This window comes from Odocoileus virginianus, chromosome 15 (genome assembly GCF_023699985.2).
Source record: "Odocoileus virginianus isolate 20LAN1187 ecotype Illinois chromosome 15, Ovbor_1.2, whole genome shotgun sequence".
Lineage (NCBI taxonomy): Eukaryota > Metazoa > Chordata > Mammalia > Artiodactyla > Cervidae > Odocoileus > Odocoileus virginianus.
Genome location: NC_069688.1, coordinates 4,777,376 through 4,797,973, shown reverse-complemented (window position 1 = coordinate 4,797,973; position 20,598 = coordinate 4,777,376). Strand labels below are relative to the sequence as shown.

General features: G+C 40.3%; 1 protein-coding gene across 7 annotated transcripts in view; it reads left to right on the top strand.

Moving 5' to 3' along the window:
• Nucleotides 1-20,598, top strand: part of KHDRBS3 (KH RNA binding domain containing, signal transduction associated 3) — a 152,502-nt gene that overhangs the window by 45,115 nt on the left and 86,789 nt on the right. For all 7 annotated transcript variants that reach the window (XR_011491388.1, XM_070476959.1, XM_070476960.1 and 4 more), the window contains exon 2: nucleotides 8,599-8,717. Coding sequence is in view for 6 of the 7 variants with exons in the window: in XM_070476959.1 (XP_070333060.1) it covers nucleotides 8,599-8,717 (119 nt within the window). In the remaining variant the exon portion in view is untranslated. The remainder of the gene's footprint in view (nucleotides 1-8,598; nucleotides 8,718-20,598) is intronic.

The window sequence follows — 20,598 nt, the reverse complement described above, 5'->3', positions numbered from 1 at the left end:
TATATGCAGGTCAGGAAACAACAGTCAGAACTGGACATGGAACAACAGACTGGTTCCAAATAGGAAAAGGAGTACGTCAAGGCTGTATATTGTCACCCTGCTTATTTAACTTATATGGAGAGTACATCATGAGAAATGCTGGGCTGGAGGAAGCACAAGCTGGAATCAAGATTGCCGGAAGAAATATCAATAACCTCAGATGTGCAGATGACACCACCCTTATGGCAGAAAGTTGAGAAGAACTAAAAAGCCTCTTGATGCAAGTTTAAGAGGAGAGTGAAAAAGTTGGCTTAAAGCACAACATTCAGAAAACTAAGATCATGGCATCTGGTCTCATCACTTCATGGCAAATAGATGGGGAAACAATGGACACAGTGTCAGACTTTATTTTTTTGGGTTCCAGAATCACTGCAGATGGTAATTGCAGCCATGAAATTAAAAGACACTCCTTGGAAGGAAAGTTATGACCCACCTAGATAGCATATTGAAAGCAGAGACATTACTTTGCCAACAAAGGTCTGTCTAGTCAAGGCTATGGTTTTTCCAGTGGTCATGTATGGATGTGAGAGGTGAAAGTTGGACTGTAAACAAAGCTGAGCATGGAACAATTGATGCTTTTGAACTGTGGTGTTGGAGAAGACTCTTGAGAGTCCCTTGGAATGCAAGGAAATCCAACCAGGCCATCCTAAAGGAGATCAGTCCTGGTATTCATGGAAGGACTGATGCTGAAGTTGAAACTCCAATACTTTGGCCACCTCATGTGAAGCGTTGACTCATTGGAAAAGACCCTGATGCTGGGAGGGATTGGGGGCAGGAGGAGAAGGGGACGACAGAGGATAAGATGGCTGGATGGCATCACCGACTGAATGGACATGGGTTTGGGTGGACTCCGGGAGTTGGTGTTGGACAGGGAGGCCTGGCGTGCTGCGATTCATTGGGTTGCAAAGAGTCGGACACGACTGAGCGACCGAACTGAACTGAACTAAACTGAATGACTCGTTAGTGTCCTCAAGACTAAATAATAAGCCAAATAATTTTTTCTCAAAGTCAAAATCCCTTTACTTCAGTAATACCAAGAAACTGGAGGCTTTAGGTCAGAATACACTAGGGTTGGAATCCTAGATCTGGGTCTGCTGTGTAATCTTAGCCAGTCACTGGATATCTGTTAAGTAACTGTTTCTTTTCTGTAAAATGATATGGCTATTCTGCTACATTGTTACAAGGATTATATACCTGGACAGTACTATCAGTAAATAAATTCCAGCTGTCAGTGTTATTGTTATATTTTTGTTAATTACCTGTGATGGGTAGAATTACAACCAACTCTTGAGTAATATGGGTTTGGTCTATGCAGGTCCACTTATAACACAGAGTTTTTAAAAATAGAAAATAATGATTGAATCCACAGATGCTGAACCATGGATACAGAGGAACCATGGGTATGGAGGGCCAACCATAAGCTATACCCAGCGTTCGGACTAGGTGGAGGAACGGCGCCCCTGACCCCCTCCTTGTTTAAGGGTCAGCTGTCTTTCCTCCCTCCCCTGCCCCCGCTCCCCCCAATCAGTGTTCTTCCTTCCTGGAGGAATTTCCTTGTGTGTATGCTTTAATCTTATGCAGTGTGTATATATTTAAGAATACTTTGTGTACTAATACTAGCTCTGTCTTTGTAAGTTTCCTTCCAAGCATTTTAATATGTAGAGTATTGACTATTTTTTGCTCCTTGGATGGTTTATTTTTGTGTATTTATGATGAGCTTATTCGTTCTTATTAGAGAGTAATATGCATCTCTATTCTGCTGTGCCATTTATTTCTTGTTTATGGAAGATTATTTGCAAGATCTTGAGCTGTTCGAATCAATCTTGTCTGGGCAGGTTTTAGTGTATTCAATTCTGGTTTGGGTCTAATAGGTGTTCTGTTAGGTTTGTATTGCTTAAATAAAATAATTCCTTTGTGAAAACATTTGTCATGTTGGAGGTTAAAAGATATCTTTTTAGACCAACAGCCACAGTAACATTTTAGTAATCTGTCAGATAGAATTTACATTGGCTTTGAACACTATATATATTTTAAGATCATTTTAAATCCTCCAGCTAGGTTCTTATATTACTTTGAAATAGATTTCTGAATGTTTAGCATGTAGGTATTATCATTCTGTTTATATGGACTTCTTGTTTCCTTATAGATCCAGGCTAACCCCTTTCCTTTAATATGTTTGTACAGAGTTAAGGTTCTTGGGCAAGGGGGCTGGGGGGAAGGGTTTGACCATATTACTGTTTACCCTAGAACTTTATTGTGCAGGCTAACTTATATTATTTACTCTTTTCTGAACCTTTGATGAATGTTTATTAAATAACTTTTAAACAGCTAATGAGATAGGCTTTCACGTTAGCTAAACTTTAGTGTGAATCCCTCTAAAGATATTATGAACTGTCCAGCCCTTGGCAAGCTTCTTACCCATTGGAATCCTCAGGGTCTTATTCTGTCAAGTGAAGGGGATCTATCATAGACAGGTTCATTCGAATAAAGAGAGACTTCAGGTCAAATGCATAGCCCTTAACTTGGTGGATCCTTGCAAACAAAGTCATAACAATTAATATTTACCTAGTACTGTCATAATAAGTGATCTCTGAAATGAGCTTCCATGATAGCTCAGTTGGTAAAGAATCTGCCTGCAATGCAGGAGACCCTGGTTCGATTTCTGGGTTGGGAAGATCCCCTGAAGAAGGGATAGGCTATCCACTGTGGTATTCTTGGGCTTCCCTTGTGGCTCAGCTGGTAAAGAATCCACCTGCAATGCAGGAGGCCTGGGTTGGGAAGATCCCTTGGAGAAGGGAAAGGCTACCCACTTCAGTATTCTGGCCTGGAGAATTCCATGGACTGTATAGTCCATGGGATAGCAAAGAGTCGGACATGATTGAGTGACTTTCACTTTCAGAGTGGTTTTCATGACTTTTCAGTACTTTGCTGTGTAATGTTTTATGTGAGCAGCACAAATGGGAACTTCTGTATGTGCAGGAGGCATCAGATGCTCTGTTCAAAGCTTCCTTCAGTTTCACCAAGGTGGGGACTGGATTGCTGCCTCTTGTCCCACCTCCTCTGCTGTGTGCCTGGGGGCTGAGGGATGTGTCAGCAGACACCCCTCCCTCTGGCTTCTGCTTGGGCTGGTCCCTCCCTGTGGGGCCACCAGTGGTGGGTCTGCAGAAGGAAGCTGAGGTCACAGTATGTGCGCTTTAGCTTCCCCCGTTAGGTCAACACAGGCTGGCGGCTCCCCTCGGAGGCCGTTCTAACCCCTGCCAGGCTGCCCTGTCCACACAGTCTCCTTTCTTCCTGGCCCCTTCCTGCTTCCCAGCTTTGGGGCAGCCTCCCCAGAATACCACACCGTTCTTTGCTGCTATTGTTTTAGGATATTCACATCTTTATACATAGGGCCTTAATTAAATTCTCTTCAGATTATCCACTTTGAATGCCATCTGTTTCTTAATGGAATACAGTTCCTTGGATCATTCACCCAGGAAAAAAACAGAGGCTCTGGGAATAAGCAGCGTTGCAGGGTATCAGGGTTTCTAACTCACAGTTTCTGATCCTAAAGGCTAGATTCCATATGGGCTCAGTACAGGAATTCATTGGTACATTAGCGCATTCTCTCATGGACTTGTTTTGTAAAGAATGTTTGTTTCCTTTGTAGAAGCACTATGTACCATAGGCTTTATTGGGTTGTTAGCTACACAAAATATTCTAAGGACCTATTGATAGACTGGGTTGGGAAAGTGTCTCCACCTTGGAGACCTGAGGTTTGAGTCATGGTATGTTCCTTGCCAATTGTATGACTTTTAGAAATATGTTTTCTGACTTTTCTTATATGCAAAATGTGAACAATGCCTTAACCTTCCCAGTATATTGTCAGGATCACGTAAGGAGTTAAGGGCAGGTGGCCAGGGGGACTGATAGTCTGTTGAAGACAGACTTTAAATAGGAAGTTATACCTGTGGTGAAAATGCTACTTTGTTTTGATTAAGTAGTCTGGGAATTCAAAGAGAGCCTTTCTAGGAAGTGGAATTTAGCAGAGGCACCAAAGAGAAGGCTGTTGTAGGGGGGACGTCCCCGGAGATGCTCCCGTCTTCGGGGACAAGTGCAGAAGCTCTGGCCTCAGTGAGCGGGTGCTTCAGAAGCCAAGAAGAGCTGGGTGCTAGAGGGTGGAGGCCCAGAGCGGAGAGGAGCGCAGGGCAGGTGCCTGTGGTTTACTCTGGAGGGGTGTCCCGAGGGCTTGATGCCTGCTCCGATGCCTCTCCCTCCACTTCAAATAGAAATCAGCCCTTCTAGTTCCGCTCTCCCTGGTTGTTCGCAGGACGGACGGTCCTATCTTCCAGCTGTGATGTCATCTGCCCTGTCTCCCCACTTTGCGTCCATCCCATTTCTGCTCAAGTCCGCCTTTCCAGGAGCACGTCTCTCCTCAGCAGACTGCTTTCCGCATCCCCCTGTTGTTACTGAACCCTTAGGATCTCCATGCAGACGTTAAGACCCCGGCCTGCCTTTTCATGCCTCTGTCCTCCTTTCTTCTCTGTGGTGGCCACAGAGAACTGCCCCTGTTCTCACCGCTTCTTTCTGCAGCGACCCAGGCTGTGGGGTGAGGAAATTGAGTTCATGTCTCGACTTGTTCACTGACTGGCTCTGTGGTGACAGGATATGTCACCACTACTTGTGTGATTCATTCTCTTTTGTACTGTTAAAGGAGAAAAGGAAAGCAAAAAAAGTAAATCTCCATGTGTCAGCTGTTCAGTCAGATGAGGGAAAGGGAACCAGTGTAACCCAGGGTTATTTCACTTCACTGAAGCACTCGTCAGCTCTTTGCCTGGCAGACTCTGTTCCTTATCCTCTAAGAGCTCAGCTCACATTTACTAGCTTTTTGAATGATATTCCAAGTTCCAGAGCCATGAGCCCCTCTTCTCAGCCCTGAGTACACTGCGTCTGTCTGTGTGGTCCCACAGACTCTGTTCTGTCCCCAGCACCCTGGACAGTTTCTCCGTGCGTCAGAATTCAGTCAGCCTTGTGGATAGATGCCTGATTGGGATCGATACCTGTTCCTCTCACCCTCACCACGTGAACCGCACTGCATTTGGATTCTCAAAAAGTGAAAGACTGTACTTGTAGTTTCCAGAAACACGTGTGTTACTTCAAGTGAGACCAGCAGTCCAGGTATATACTTATCACAGCTTCAGTGAAAGAGTATTTTAGTGAAGGATTTAAATGAATGATCAAGAGAGAGTCAAACTCTGGATTTTCAGCCAAAGTGCAAAATAGAAACATGACCATCCCTGTATACATTCATATTTTATTCTGTTTTGATTTTTAAAAAATTCTACAAAAGTATTAATTTAAATTTATGCAAATTTAAAGGGTAAAATATTCATGATTCAAACTTTTAAAACAGTATAAAAGAGAAATACAGTGAGAAGTCTCTATTCCTGTTTCTTATCCATTGCATTTCTCCCTTGACAATTAGATAATCAGTTACTCGTTTCTTATGTGTAAGAAGGGAGCTCTTTTTTGTGCATATACAAGTGAATGTGAACATATAGTCTTACACTGCTTTACACTGTGACTTGTGTTTGTGTGTCTATGTGTACAAACACTGTTTGGTGGAGACTTTTTCTCATCAGAACATGAAAAGTTTTCCTGGTGTTGTAAAGTAACTTATGCTATCTCTCTGAGTGGCTGTGCCCTTGCTTATGTAACCAGGCTCTTAATTCTAGATATTTAGATGATTTCCAGTGTTCTACTATTAAAGAAGTACTTTAAATGGATAAATTTGTATATAATATTTTATATCTATCCGCATATATCTTTAGGGTAAATTTGTAAAAATAGAGTTGCTGGGACAAAGGAAAATGACAATTTTCATGTGCTTGATTCTTTGAGAGAATTTAAGCAGTTTTAATGAAAATTTACATTACCAAATTTTTTTTATATTGAAAATTTAGTTTATTTAAATTCAAAGAGTATTTGGCTGTGTCTTAGAGGATTCGTGGATTTTAGCATATTTGGTAGGTTAAGTGGTCATTGCTTAGGAAGCTCCATACTGAACCAAGACAGAAACAGAAAATAAGGAAAAACAAAAGCAAAAAAGTCATAACTGACACTAGCTTTCCTGGTTGACAGAAATTTGGTGTCCATGGTTTGAAAACATAGCATTTTAATCCCCTACATCATCTAAAACCTAATCACACATTTGCTTATAATTTCTGAGCTGGGAGATGGCATTGGTACATTAAACTGTATGTAACAAATGTAATCTGGGGATTAGTGAAAGTCAAATCCCCTATGTGTTCGACCTTGAGCATCTGGCTGGATTTTCTGGGGTTTGCCTTCATATGCTCCGATTTGCTGAAAGGCTAAAGCCACCTCGGTAGCTGTCCAGTCCCTTCCTGAGCTAGGGAAGCCCAGAGGGGTGGTAGTATGAGTTTGAGAGTTTGAAACTCCCATTTACGGACAATTTCAAGTTTTCATAAGTCATCTTGTTGCTTCCCATTATTTTGCATTGTACTTTATTGGACATCCTGAGCACATAAACATAGTTATGATCTTCAGTCAAGTAGAAAATGCCAAACTGTTGATTGAACAGCGCCTAAAAAAATGGAAGTTTGGCCAGTTCTGAATTTTACCACTGGGGGCCATGGGGACCTAAGAGAAGTAGACTAGCCATGATGTAAACCAGACCTGTGTGATGCCCGTGATGGGGGCGGGGCTATTTCAAGTGCTGTGTGGCATGTTAGGTCTAGCACACCTACGTGCTTTAACACGGCATCAGGCCTTACGTTTTTTTCTAAAATAAATCTTAAACAGTGAAGTATTTCAGCATATTTCAAAGCTTACTTAAGGTAGCAACAAGGTATTTTAGCAAGATAAGATTTGTAAAGTTGACTATCTGGAGAATAAATTAGTTACTTTTCTTCTAATTCTTATTTCCTTCTTAAAAATCGTAGGGATATCTCAACCTTTAATATATACTAAAATACATAAGTCTTTCTAATTTTTTAACCTTAACTTTAACCTAACATGCTGCTTCAAATGATAAATATCACTGATAGAAGGAGTAACATTTTGAAGGCTGATTAAGGAATTAAATATTAAATTGTGCCTGTCAGTGCCCAACAATTATTAAAAAGCCTTTGTTATATAAAAAGAAAATAGGTAGTTAAATCTATTTTGACTGATGTATTATACATTAAAAATTCTGTTTTCTAGGAAGTTTTAGCAAACCTAATTTTACTAAATCTTCTAACTCGCTAAAGGTATTCTCAATTATAGCATAAATGGATAAATAAAAATAAGATATAGAAGTTATTTTCCTGTGCTAATTAAAGCTGAGCCATGAATTGTTGTACTCGATGAGCAAATGGCATGTGACTTACTGCTTTTTACTGAGGAGAACCGAACTGATTTAGCTCATGTCCACCGTTAGCTTTACAGTTTTCAAATATGTTTTGTGTCTGCATGCTCAGAAACTCTTATTTACATAAAATAAGAGTATATAACATGGTATATTATTATCTCTGAAGTATGGATATAGGAGAAACTTTCTTTTAATTGTATATTTTATTTATAGAAAAATGTCAAAATTAGAAGTACTCTCAAAAGGTTTTTTCCAAAAACAATGGCAAGAATTATCTACATAAATGTTTATATTTCACATACTTCTGTTCAATGTATCTTGTTCCCATGCAGATTCTATATAGAATGATCAGTTTTATAGGAGCAAAATGTAGCATAATACAAGAAAGCAAACAAAATAATCAGTGTATTTGGAGATTTAGTAATTATCTTTATCCTTAGAAGCTTTGCTTAGAAGTTGCAGGCCTAAGCTGGGAATGATAATAGAATTGTGCATGAAGTACTTTGTGAGTGTCGTGGTGGGAGTGACTGATGGACTGCCCCCCCCCCCCCCCCCCCCCGCGCCCCATCAAGGAAAGTGACAGTTGCATAAAAAGTAGTATTTAATATGATTGAATCTTGAAGGCGATGTGTGAAATGGAAATAATCAAAATAGCATCACCAGCAGAGAAAAGAAACTAACAAAGCCACAGGCTTGTGGTTGGGCTCGTCACTTGTGAGGTGGGACGATTTTGTTGGGGAGGTGACTGTCACAAGGCTGTTTAGGGCTTTTAATGCCCTCTTAGAGAATCCTTCATGGTGGGAACCACCTTGGAGACCCAGGCAGGGCTGGTAAAATGGGCTGTCAGTACTTGGTAATGCTAAACTGAGAATGCTTTCTGACTTTTCTTTGCTGTTTGATCAGCCTTTTTTGAGAATTCCAGAGGACCTCAAAGAGTCTGTTTTTATGTTTGTAGCTAGTGTATTGTTCCCCTCCATGAGCTTGGGTCATTGAGACTTGACTTTGGAGCACATGTGTGTGTGTTTCCCCACTTGCTGGTGAAGAATCATCGATGGAACAAGAACACGTCGTTACTTGAGCAAGCTGTAAGGCGTCTGAAGTCCATATTCTGTATTTGGTTTCTTGCCACCATAGAGCTAAGGAGAACCCCCAGTCTCAGAGGTTCCAGGTCTGACACTTCATGATTTTCTGTTTTTCCTCCACAGAAATAGAGAAGTTTCAAAAAGGAGAAGGCAAGGATGAAGAAAAGTACATTGATGTGGTGATTAATAAGAACATGAAGCTGGGACAGAAAGTGTTAATTCCTGTAAAACAGTTTCCTAAGGTAAGACAGGTGTGCACTGCAGGCGTGTTAATCTTTATCACAAGGGAGCACTTGTTTAATTTATATTCTGTTTAGTGTCTTCTTGAGATGTTTTCCCTTCGCAGAATATCCCAACATGCATACTTTTAAAATTAATTAAAAACTTATTTAGTGATTCTGTCCTTTCTGACTTTGGAGTGAGTTATGAAGCCTTAAAAATTATTCTTCTGAGTTGTATTTCAGACTTCAGACAGACAGTTCAACTTTTTCGTGCTGTAGTTTTTCGTTTGTAAGATAAGCTTAGTTGATAAGAATTAAATAAGATTATCCACATTAAATGCTTTGCATCCGGCTTGGCACATAAATATTCAAAAAATTCTCTAATTATCTATTCTAGAAAGAAGTTTGATTTTTATTACATTGAGCACAGTTACAATAAGTACTTTTAAAGCCGATCTAATTATAAAATCTTTATCATCTTAGATTTGGCCTAAATTGATGCTTTTTTCTCTGCTTTCTTTTTTCTTTGCGTGTCTTTGTACATGATGTATGCATACTGTTGTATACATTAGTAGTTAATTTCTTTTGCGTGCAGAACAATAATCCATTACCTGAATATACCACAGTTTATCCATTGCCTGGGCAGTTTTCAATTTTGAGTTATTATAATTAAATTGCTGTGAACATTTCATATAAGTCATTTTGTGACCATATGTTTTCATTTATTTCTAGTAAATACTTAAGATTTAAATTGCTGTGGATTTAGTTTTATAATAAATTGCCATAATTTTTTTCCCCTAAGCGGTTGTATTTATGACATTTCTAGAATAACACATGCAAAGTTGTGGTTGTTCCATACCTAAACCTTTATTTGATGTTGTCAATCTCTTTAATTTCAGCCATTCTGATAGGGTATTGGTATTTTCATGTGGTATTAATTTGTATTTCCCTGATAATTTATTATCTGGTATGCATTTATTGGCCATTTGTATATCTTCAATTTTGAAGTCTCTTTTAAGATCTTTTTCTGCTCTCTGGGCTGTGTGTCTTCTTATGATTGAGTCATAGGAGCTTTTTTAAAAACGTATCTCCTGTATCATATCTTTTGGTGGATACATGTTTTGTGAATATTTGACTCAATCTGTGGCTTCCTATTATTTTCTAAATGGAGTTTTGTGATACATTTTTTAATTTTGATGATGTGTAATGGATCAAGTTTTTCTTTTATGACTTTACCTTCTGTCAACTAAGAAATCTTTGCCAACTTCAAGGAAATGTTAGAATCCTTTAAAGTTAAAATGATCATTTCTTCCATTTCCTCTAAAAGCTTTAACATTATAGCTTTTAATTTTGTGTCTGTGATACATCTCAAATTGGTTTTTGTGAACAGTATGAGATAGACAGTCAATTCATTTTTTCTTCATATGGATATCTAGTTTTTTCAATGGCATTTGTTGAAAGATATTTTCCTTCCACTGATTGTGTTGGTACCTGTGTTGGAAATTGGGTGACTGTGTTAAGTGAGGATCTGTTTCTATACTTTCTGATTTATTTCATTGATCTATTTATGGATCATTATGCCAGTACCATACAGTCTTCATCATTGCAGCTTTTTATAGTAAGACGTGAAGTTAGGTAGTGTAGTCCCTTCAACTTTGTCCTTTTCCAGGATTGTTTGGATGTATATCCTTTGCAACTCTATGTAAATTTAAGAATTAGTTTTGCAAAACATTCTGCTGGGATTATGATGCTGTTGCATTGATTTTGTTGGTCCATTTAGGGAGCTCTGACATCTTAATAATATTAAGTCTTCCCTTCCTTGAATATGATGTATCTTTCCATTTAATTTCCATCACTTTTAGGGGAAAGGTCTTGTCTTTTGTTAAACTTACTCCTAAAAGTATTTTATGTCTTTTGAACACTTGTAAAATGAATATTTTGAAATATTCTCTTCCAATTTTTTGCCTCTAATAGAAACTTTGTATATTGACCTTGTATTCTGCTACCTTGCTAAAATTCACTCGTTTTCATAATTGTTTTATAGAATCTTCAGAATATGCTATGTACATAATCATATTATCTGCATAAACAGTTTACCTCTTTCTTTTCAGTTTTTATGTTTATTGTTATCTTGTATTATTACTTTGGCTGGGATCCCTAGTATAATGCTTGAATACAAGTGGTGAGATTAGGCATTTTTCTCTTGTTCACATCAATATGGAAAACATTAAATATTTTACCAGTAAGTGTGGTAACAGCTGTGGAAATTTGAAGTTTTCTTCTGCTTTAGCTTTGTTGACAATTTGATTCTGACTGGATGCTGACTTTTGTTGAATATCCTTTCTGCATCTACTGAAATGAGCACAGGATTTTTCTCCTTTGTACTGTTAATATAGTGTTAATAAATTAAACCAATTTTGCATTTCTGAATTAAATTCTACTTAATGATGTATTATCCTTTTTATACATTGTTGGATTCAAATGCTTCTGTATTCCTGATAGTGGCCTATAACCTATATATATTTATATAAAATATTATATACATTTATGTAAATATTTATACATAAATATATTTATAATAAAAGTATACATAGACTAATATTTACATATATAAAATTATATAGTGAGTGAAGAAGTGTCCCCTCCTTTTTTTTTTTCCCCTCTAAAGAATATATGTCAGTTTGGTGCTGTATTTTCTTTATTATTAGATAGAATTTACTAGTGAAGCTATCTGGGCCTGGAGTTTGGTGGTATGAAAATGTTTCAAATATATAGGTTTATATGTGAATCAAATATCATATATATTTGGATTGTATTCTGTAACATTGTACTACACTGTGGAAACTGGATTCTGTTCTGTTTCTTTGAGGAATGTTGATATTTTTGGATTCAGACTGCAGACTGTTGGTTGGGAATGCAGAACTTAGTTTACCTCTTAGTTGGACTTTTACATTTATTTTTGGCATACATGATTGTCAGATTTTATACACAAAATATGGGGCTCCCCAGGTCTAACTGTCATTTCTAGCATTCCTCCCATTGATTTCAGCCCTATGTTTGCCTCAGACTCTGCTACTCAGCTAAAAAGCTCTACGATCAGTAAATTCACCCAGGCCATTCCCTTCTTTCAACTCTTGACTCCCTTCTAAAATCTCTTTGATTTTGAGCATTCTACAGACTTTAGATGGTTGTTTTTTGTATTTTGTTCCACATTTAGGAGTGTATAGTTGTTTAGCTATAGATAGCCCATTAGGAATTTACTTAGCTCCACTTGCAAAAACTGAGGATGTACATTTTAGTAAATGGAAAACTTAGGAACATTTTATAGACTACTAATTGCTAAGCGAGCCCAGCTATGGAAACTCTAATAAACTAATTTGCCAGGCTTGATGTGCATTGTATGCTCAGTATGCAGTGGGAGGAAGGCTGCAGAGAGTCTGTCCCTGTCTCTAAAGGGTTCTTGGTCTAGCAGATGCTTAATCTGAAGTTAACTCTCTGCTGTGTGTAAGTAATTATGTGGCAGGAAGTGTTTGAGCTAAGTATTTGAAATAAACCTCAAATGTTGCTTTTCAGTATCAGCTTTGAGGAGAATAGGGGAAGACAGATAATAATTGCTGTGTCTCACAGAGAGCAGAGTCCATTTCAAGTCCTGATAATGTCTGAAGTAGGCTGCTTGGAAATCTGCTTTCAGAATGCAGAAAAGGATATTTCTGCTTAGCAAATTGAGCATTTGAATCTCAAGCCAGCCTTGTGTAGAGGCTAATAGAGCACTCACATCAGTTCTAAGAAGAAACTTTGATGCTGGTGTCAGTTACAGGCTGAGCTGGAGGAAGCCGGCAGTACTTGCCCCGCTGGAGTAGCAGTGGGCGGGCAGCTTGGTGTGGGATTGGCACCATACCTGTTCAGCGAAACTCCATCTAATATGATTCCATTAACTGAATAATTTCTCTTCTCTTAATGAACCGATTCAATACTCTTTCAGTGGTACAGCGTTGGACATGAGTCCTCAAGTGTTCAAACCCAAAGTACATTTGCTCTCTTGAGTATGTGTGCGAGCTTGGAAAGTATGAAACTCAAACACTGTTTCATGATTTTTTTTTTTTCAAGACTTTAAGCTGTAGAAATTCTCCTCCATATTACTTGTGGGTAAACTCTAACTCTTGGTTCTGGACAGTGACTAGATGTAAGAATTAACCTAAGTGCCAAATCTCCGTTGGAACAAGGCATGCTATCTATGAGGACCTTGAATGCCTTTTGGTTTAGATTTTACATTGATTTTTTTCTTAATAAGCTGTTTCCTCATCATTGAACCCATCTATCCATTCATATACCTAACATTTATGGAGGGTCTCCTCTGAGCCAGGAATTGTGCCTGGAAAACAAACTGATTAAAATTTGCTTTTTTGCACAAGAAGTTCTAAGTTTTGTGGTGCATAAAGATGAATCACCTAATGAGTATAATACAGTGTGAGGAGTTCAATGTTGGGATGCTCTGGAAGGATACAGGATCATGTGACAGTCTCAGAAGCCTTCCCTAAGACTGTGAAGGAGCTGGCGGGGGTGGTGGGGCAGTGGTCAGAAGTGAGCTGGGGAGATGGAGGGGTGGCCGTGAGAGAGCAACGCAGGGCAGAGGGCATTTGAGACACTACCAGCCCCCATCCTTGGCTAAGCAGGGTAATTTCCTTACGACGTGCAGGTTTTCATTAAGGATTTATAAATAAAGTGGTACGGGAGCTGTGTACAGGGGCTGCCCCCATCACTGTATTTATTAATATAAGGTAGGGCTGGCCAATGGGGGCTGTTTTAGAGTCTGAGGTGGCTCTCCGGGTGTTTATTTTAAACTTTATCAGGAGACGGAATGCCATGTGTAAAGTCATGCTAGGGTAAAAGAAGGCTTATGGACCATTTTAAAAAAGTTGTTACCTAAAATTAAGCTGTATCTTATCCCTATATATCATTACACATACATGCTCTACTGCTATGGTAAGATGGTCTTTTTTTGTTGTTAGTTGCTCAGTTGTGAGCTGTGTCTGACTCTTTGCAGGCTCTTCTTGTCCATGGAATTTTTCAGGCAAGAATACTGGAGTATGTTGTTATTTCCGTCATACTGTTAAATAAAAAAGGAGAAGCAACATGTAAAACAGATAAAATTCTAGTTGAATATTTATTAAAAAAAAAAAACTATCTTGAATCTTAGGAGCAAATATTTTCTGGAGGGTAGACTTCTATGCTGTTTTCTACTTTGGAAGTGAAAGTGTTAGTCACTCAGTCCTGTCTGACTCTTTGTGAGCCCATGAACTGTGTAGCCCGCCAGGTTCCTCTGTCCGTGGGATTCCCCAGGCGTGAACACTGGAATGGGTTGCCATTTCCTCCTCCAGGGGACCTTCCAGACCCAGGGATCGAACTCAGGTCCCCTACATTGCAGGCAGATTCTTGATCGTCTGAGCCACAAGGGAAGCCCTTGTTTAGAAGTTTTCTACTTTACATAAGGCTCCCTGATTAACTCAGCCGGTGAAGAATCTGCCTGCAATGCAGGAGGCCCCGGTTCAGTTTCTGGGTTGGGAAGATTCACTGGAGAAGGGTTAGGCTACCCACTCCAATATCCTTGGGCTCCCCTTGTGGCTCAGCTTGGTAGTGTGGGAGACCTGAGTTCGATCCCTGGGTTGGGAAGATCTCCTGGAGAAGGGAAAGGCTGTCCACTCCAATATTCTGGCCTGGAGAATTCCATGGAGTCCATGGGGGTCATAAGAGTTGGACACAACTGAACGACTTTCACTTTCACTTTACATATTACTATACTATAATGTTTTAATAATAACTTGGTGTCACTTTTATAATTAGGTTAAAAAACACATTCCCATTTGGGGGGGAAAACACGCCCCAGATTGTTAATTTAGGAGATAACTGTGTACTATTACTGTGATTTTTAAGATTTACTGTACTGATTAAGACTCTGCAGGTTTAAATGAAATTTATTAATTTTCTTAATTTGATCATTGTTGTTTAATCTCTTAAAGTAGTCTAATGCTTACATATTATTTTCAGTAACTTTATATTAATATGGGTTCTTACATTAAATCTCTTCCTATTTTATGCATATTTTAATTTGGTATATTTACTGTCTCACAGAAGTTCTTCAGTTAAGAGTCTTTGAGGAGAAGAGAGAAGTGCATATAAAAAGCTTGTTTCCTCTGGAGTTTGAAATAAAGCTCAGGAAACTTTCTTTGCTAAGGTTGGCTCTTGTTTTTCCCTTATAGTGAACTGCAGATAATTAAAAATCCATGAATCTGCTACTGGTGGAAGACTATTTCATAGAAGTCATCCTGTCTTTAAATTTTTCCTAGAGTAGTAAATATTTGACAGTCATATTGGTGTGTTAAAAGTTGCCTTTTCTGTGATAAGGCAATGATCATTGCCCCTTGTAGTATTCACTAAACCTTGGGGCCCTGTGGGGAAGCGGCAGGGCCGCTCTGGAGCAGAGAGCCTTGTTAGGAAGGAAGAGTGTGCCCGAAGACCGTTCTTTACTGAGCACAGGCCCCCTCCAGGCCAGCCCCTCCCCTCCTGACTGCCTGCATCGCACAGTGGGCTGGAGGAGAGTGCGCTGCTAAGGAGAAGAGTCTCTTTCCAGGCTGCTTTTGTTCTTTTCTCAGAGGTCTTCTCTGGGCCCTTGAGATCTTGTGATATACACCCCTGTGTCATGAGAATTGGAAAGTTGATATTTGTGAATATGATAGCTTTCAAAAAATATCGTGAAGGAACTTCAAATCTTATGCTGTGACTTTCCCCTTATTCTCTTTTAAAATGCTTGATTATTGATCCAGAAAGTAGCCCCTTAGCTTAAGAATTGTTAAGTGGAGTTCAGAAACAGCCATACATACATAGGGGCTCATGAAAGAATTTATTCATTTTTTTTAAGAGGTTTATTGTTTTTATTATGGGTTTCCCTGGTGGCTCAGACAGTAAAGAATCTGAGTCAAAGGAGTAATTAAAACTTTGGTTGTCATGTAAATCCATGGCTGATTCATGTCAATGTATGGCAAAAAACACTACAATATTGTAAAGTAATTAGCCTCCAACTAAAAAAAATAAATGGAAAAAAAATAAAATAAAACTTTGGTTGTATATAGCAACCCCCCCCCACCCCCAATCTCGTTAGATTTAAAATCTAGAAATGCTACCATTATATGTACTCTGGTCACAGTGTAGTACATTGAGAAATTGAAGTCTGTGATGGATATTTCCTGTGTCAGCCTTTTTTTTTTTTTTTTCCCCATCACTGCTTCCTTTTGAGAGGTGATAGAGGATAGGTCTCTTAAGTGTATTGCTGAGCCAAAAGGTAAAACAATTTTAATGCTTAGCAGTATATTACTGACTTAGGTGTCTCAAATTGATTGTACTGCTTATTTTGGCCCTGGGTCCCGTGAAGCCCTCCAGGTTGAGTCGACTGAAAATGGCGCAGCTGTTCTGTTGGGCACAGAAAGTGTGAACAGAGCTTAACCGTCTCTTCAGGGATCCCCCGCCCCCGACGGGGGTAAGATGGCAGAAAATCAGGAGATGGCCCAAAGCATGGACTGAAAACCAGGGATCGACCCACAATCACAAGAAACTGGGGCACTTAGTATATATCCCGGGACAGTGACAGAGGGAAGCGGGCAGGGGTGGCAGTCAGCCCTCTGGGGGAGGCCCAGGCTCGGCCGCGTGCGAGTGTTTGACACAGGGCCGGCACGGCTTTTCCTGTCTCTCCGCCCTTCTCTCCTCTGGCCTCTCCCTTTCTCCCTCTCTCATCAGGCTAAACGCCTACGGCTCCACCTCCACTTGGCCATCCTGCGGACGCCTTATATTTGGCATGTCCTTGAGTGAGCCTCATACTCTTCTGGGCAAACCTGGACCTTTACCTGCGCTCCTGTGTCAGTGAATGACAGACAGCACACGTATCTAAGAGCCCATGCCTAAAACTAGCACATCACTTTTGTCTATTAATTTCCTCTTCACTTACCTCTCCCAGTCCATTCTTAAAGTGCAGTGATTTGCGCGTTGTGTTATTTCTACTTATAAGTTAATTCTCTCTCTCTGTATTCCATTGCCACCCCTTAACTTAGACCTTTGTCATCCCTCACCAGTCCTTTGTAATATTCTCTTATCCACTTTCAAATCCTCCATCCCCTTCTCCACATTTGAAGCCAGATTATGCAGTCTGAGATTTTCTGGATCAGCAGTTTTTTTTTCAAACTCACGTATATATGGGCTCCATTGCTTGTGTTATTTGTTTTGTTGTCCGCCCCTCCCCCTGCCCCCACCCAAAGAATACAGTCCAGCTTTGAGCAGACAGAGATTAAAAAGCACGTAAAGTGGTTAATTTCAGATGGTGTATCACTTGCGTGTGTTTGTGTATGTGTGGTTTTCCCCGTATCATCTCCTGAAGAAGTCACTTGTATATTTTACTTGATTGATTTTCAGAGTTGCTGCTGTCTAAATAAGTAGGGCTGTTTACCATTAAAGTAGATGCTATGTTAAAATTACAATCAGTGGTGCAGTACCAGATAATCTCAACCACTACTGATAATGCTTTGTGATTTGTGGTTGGGAAAGTAATCAATCTAAATAATAGTATTTATATAGATCTAATATGTTGCAGTGATTCTGCAGCAAAGAAAATCAATACAAACTATGTTGACCAGTGCCATTTGATTTGGGGCAAAATAAACTTTAATTGCACAAGTGTTTATTGAGAAATCATTATGCAGGGAAGATGATGAATCAAATATGGGTCCTGATTCCTCTCCAGGGATTTACAGTTGAACAGCAGAAACACAGTAAATTTTTTCCAAATGACAGAGAGTAAAGACCATACTGACCTAAGAGAGGTGGATGGACAGTGCAAGAACTTACAAGAGTGAGGGAGAGTTATTTCTGGAGAAAGAATTACAGGTGGAGCTAAATGTAGTCCTTATTAAGTTCAGGACGTTAACAAGCAGAGATGAGAGGGAAGTGCGGAGTAACTGTGGGGCCAGGATGATTTAGTTATGGGATGTAGACTGTGGCCGTCTTGAAATGGTGATGACCAGCGTGGAAAGCCTTCGGTACTGTACTTGTGCATTAGACTTTTATATAGCCTAGGGAGCCCTGGAAAATTTATGACAGATATAAATAAGCAAGTAGAATGTATAGTAGGAAGTATTCTGCATTATAAAAGATCTTACCTTGTTTTTAAACTCCTCAACATTTAAGAATGATTAATTTAAACTCAAGTTGGAAATTGAACTTCCATGTAAAAGTGATTGTTATTTTTAGAGGCGATTATCAGAATCATGAAAATTATTGTCAGTAATCCAAAGCTTGATCCAATAACTAAGTATCCTGAGAAACAAGTGTTTGGTTATGAAAGGGGCTGCTCTGTTTCATGTGAATGAAACAGTCCGCAGTCTGTTAGGTTTACTACTGTTTGGAGTTTCGCATTTATGACATTGACTTAATTCAAATGAGATCAGTATTCTGAATACCAACTAGAAGGTGGGTTTATTTATTTATTGTGTTAGTGTTTAAATTATTGGAACCTAAAATGGCTGGTAAAGCTAATGAAAATAGTGAGCTGGTCTTTAGTTTCAAGAGAAGATAGGTTAAAACAAACCTCATTTATTGTCTCTTGATTATTGCCATTGGGCCGTAATTAGGTGAATGTGGAGATGACGAACCAAATGTTGTTTCTTGACAGTTTAATTCTTCTCCCCAGTAAGTCTAGAGAGAGGATGTGGGGTGGTGTTTTCCAGAGAGGGATGTTGAGTCCAGCCTTACGTATGGGTGCTAGAAAAATATGCTAGAATTTCTGTTGTAATGTATATAGCCTATGGTTTCTGCATCTCAGCCCTTACTTTTATTAACTTCTCACGTGTTAATCTTTACACGTTTTAGGAGGAGGGACGGATGATCTGTTCACATATGAAAAACTAAAGAACAGAGAAGTTAAGTAACTTGCTAAATGTTACACAGTAAGTCACAGGCATTTGAACTGAAGAAATCTGGCTCCAGAGTCCATGGTCTTGTTCAGGAAGTTAATCTTTGTTTATTAACAGGTTCAGGCTAGTACTGATACATGGCTCATGGGAGCGCCAGGCAGTGAGACCGGATCCTGGCGTGAAGAGGGAGTTCTCCACGGCAGACGCTCCCGCCAGGCTTTAGTCACTCATTTGCTCTCGGTGGTTGGGGCACATACCTGCTGGATGTGTCTGGTTATGGGCTCTTGGATTGTGTCTCCTAGTTAACTTACCTTTCAGTACACAAAGATTGTCGCCAAAGAGACTGCAGCTTCAGGGCTACTGGAGATGCAGTCTAAGCGAGCAGGAAGACAGCGGCGCCACTCACCCCCTGTTCCCGTGCAGGCTTAGGCTGGGACAGTGCAGGCAGCTCCATCCAGCTGGGCATAAGGAGAGTCTTCTCGATTCGGGACTGGTTTTCTGTATCTGGTTTGTTAGTGATGAATCTCTTAATCTAAGAAGCTATTGAAATATTAACCAGTGGTAGGCCAGGTGTAGAATTTTAAAATAAATAAATGTGTACATAAACATAGCATCAACTTCCCAGGTGGCAAAGTTGGTAAAGAATCCTCTCGCCAACGCAGGAGACAAAAGAGACACGAGTTTGATGCCGGGGTCAGAAAGATCCCCTGGAGAAGGAAGCGACAACCCACTCCAGTATTCTTCCTGGGAAATCCCATGGACAGAGGAGCCTGGTGGGCTGCAGTCCAGGGGTTTGCAAAGAGCTGGACATGATTGAGCATGCACACGCACACATGACACAGACATATATATGCGTACACACACATTCATTTTATATACGTATAAAATGTAGTGTCCGGGCCAGGAGTACTTCTTGACTGCCTCACCTGAGATCTGGATCACTTGCCGTTACAGTCTGCAGGGAACACTGGGTCTGCCTTCACCCCGGACTGCACCCGTGGACCTGCCCGCTCGCCTCCCTCCTCTCTCACATGTTCTTAGCTTCAATAAGCTTTACACTCCTGCCCAACGTTTTTAAAGTTTTTAAAAATTAAATCCTGTCATTTCTCACATCCAACTTTGGAACTAACCCTATGGAAATAAATTACATTGTTTATTTCTTACAGTACCTCCTTATTTTACAGTCTTTTTAAGATGTCTTTTTAAGGATTTTAAATAAACATTTAGACTTGATAAGATGCTCAGTTACCAGACGTCATTGTGCAGTGAGGGCCCGGATACCAGAAACACGCCTCCTTCCACCTGTGCCTGTGTGGCACAGGCTAGGGTCCGTTTTAATTGAACCTGGGGTAGAGGTTGGTGCATTTTGGACGGTAACTTGGCTGGCACGCAGGACTCGCCTTCAGGGTGTGAAACGCTGCCTGCGGTCGGGAGCCCATGCTGCTCTTCGCTAAGGCTGAGGTACACGGGGGGGTCGGTCAGGGTCTCTGCCCTCAGATTGGCACCTCCGTCCCCTCTTAAGAACAGGAAGGTGGGAAGCCATCACTGGGCCCCGAAAAAGACTGTGAGGTTTGAGACTGTAAAAGCCCCCGTTTGGTAAACGACTGCTTCGTGGGTTTTGCCTGTGGAGTGCGCCCCCCAGCGGCCACTGCCCACATTCATGCCCTGTATGTGCCCTGCCCTTGAGGCTGGCCTGAACCTGCGGCTCCCTTAACTGACAAGAAGTGTACTTCCAGGCCCCCGCTTTAAGGAAGCCCGAGGGCTTCTGCCTTTCTGATCTGAGAAGACACATACCATGCCAAGGTCCTGTCACCCCAGGGCCACCGTGGGAGGTGGGCGCTCAGGGACACAACTGACTAAGCACGTGTGTATAAACGTTCCAGGGCTTCCCTGGAGGCTCGGATGGCAAAGAATCCACCTGCAATGCAGGGGAAACCCAGATTCAGTCC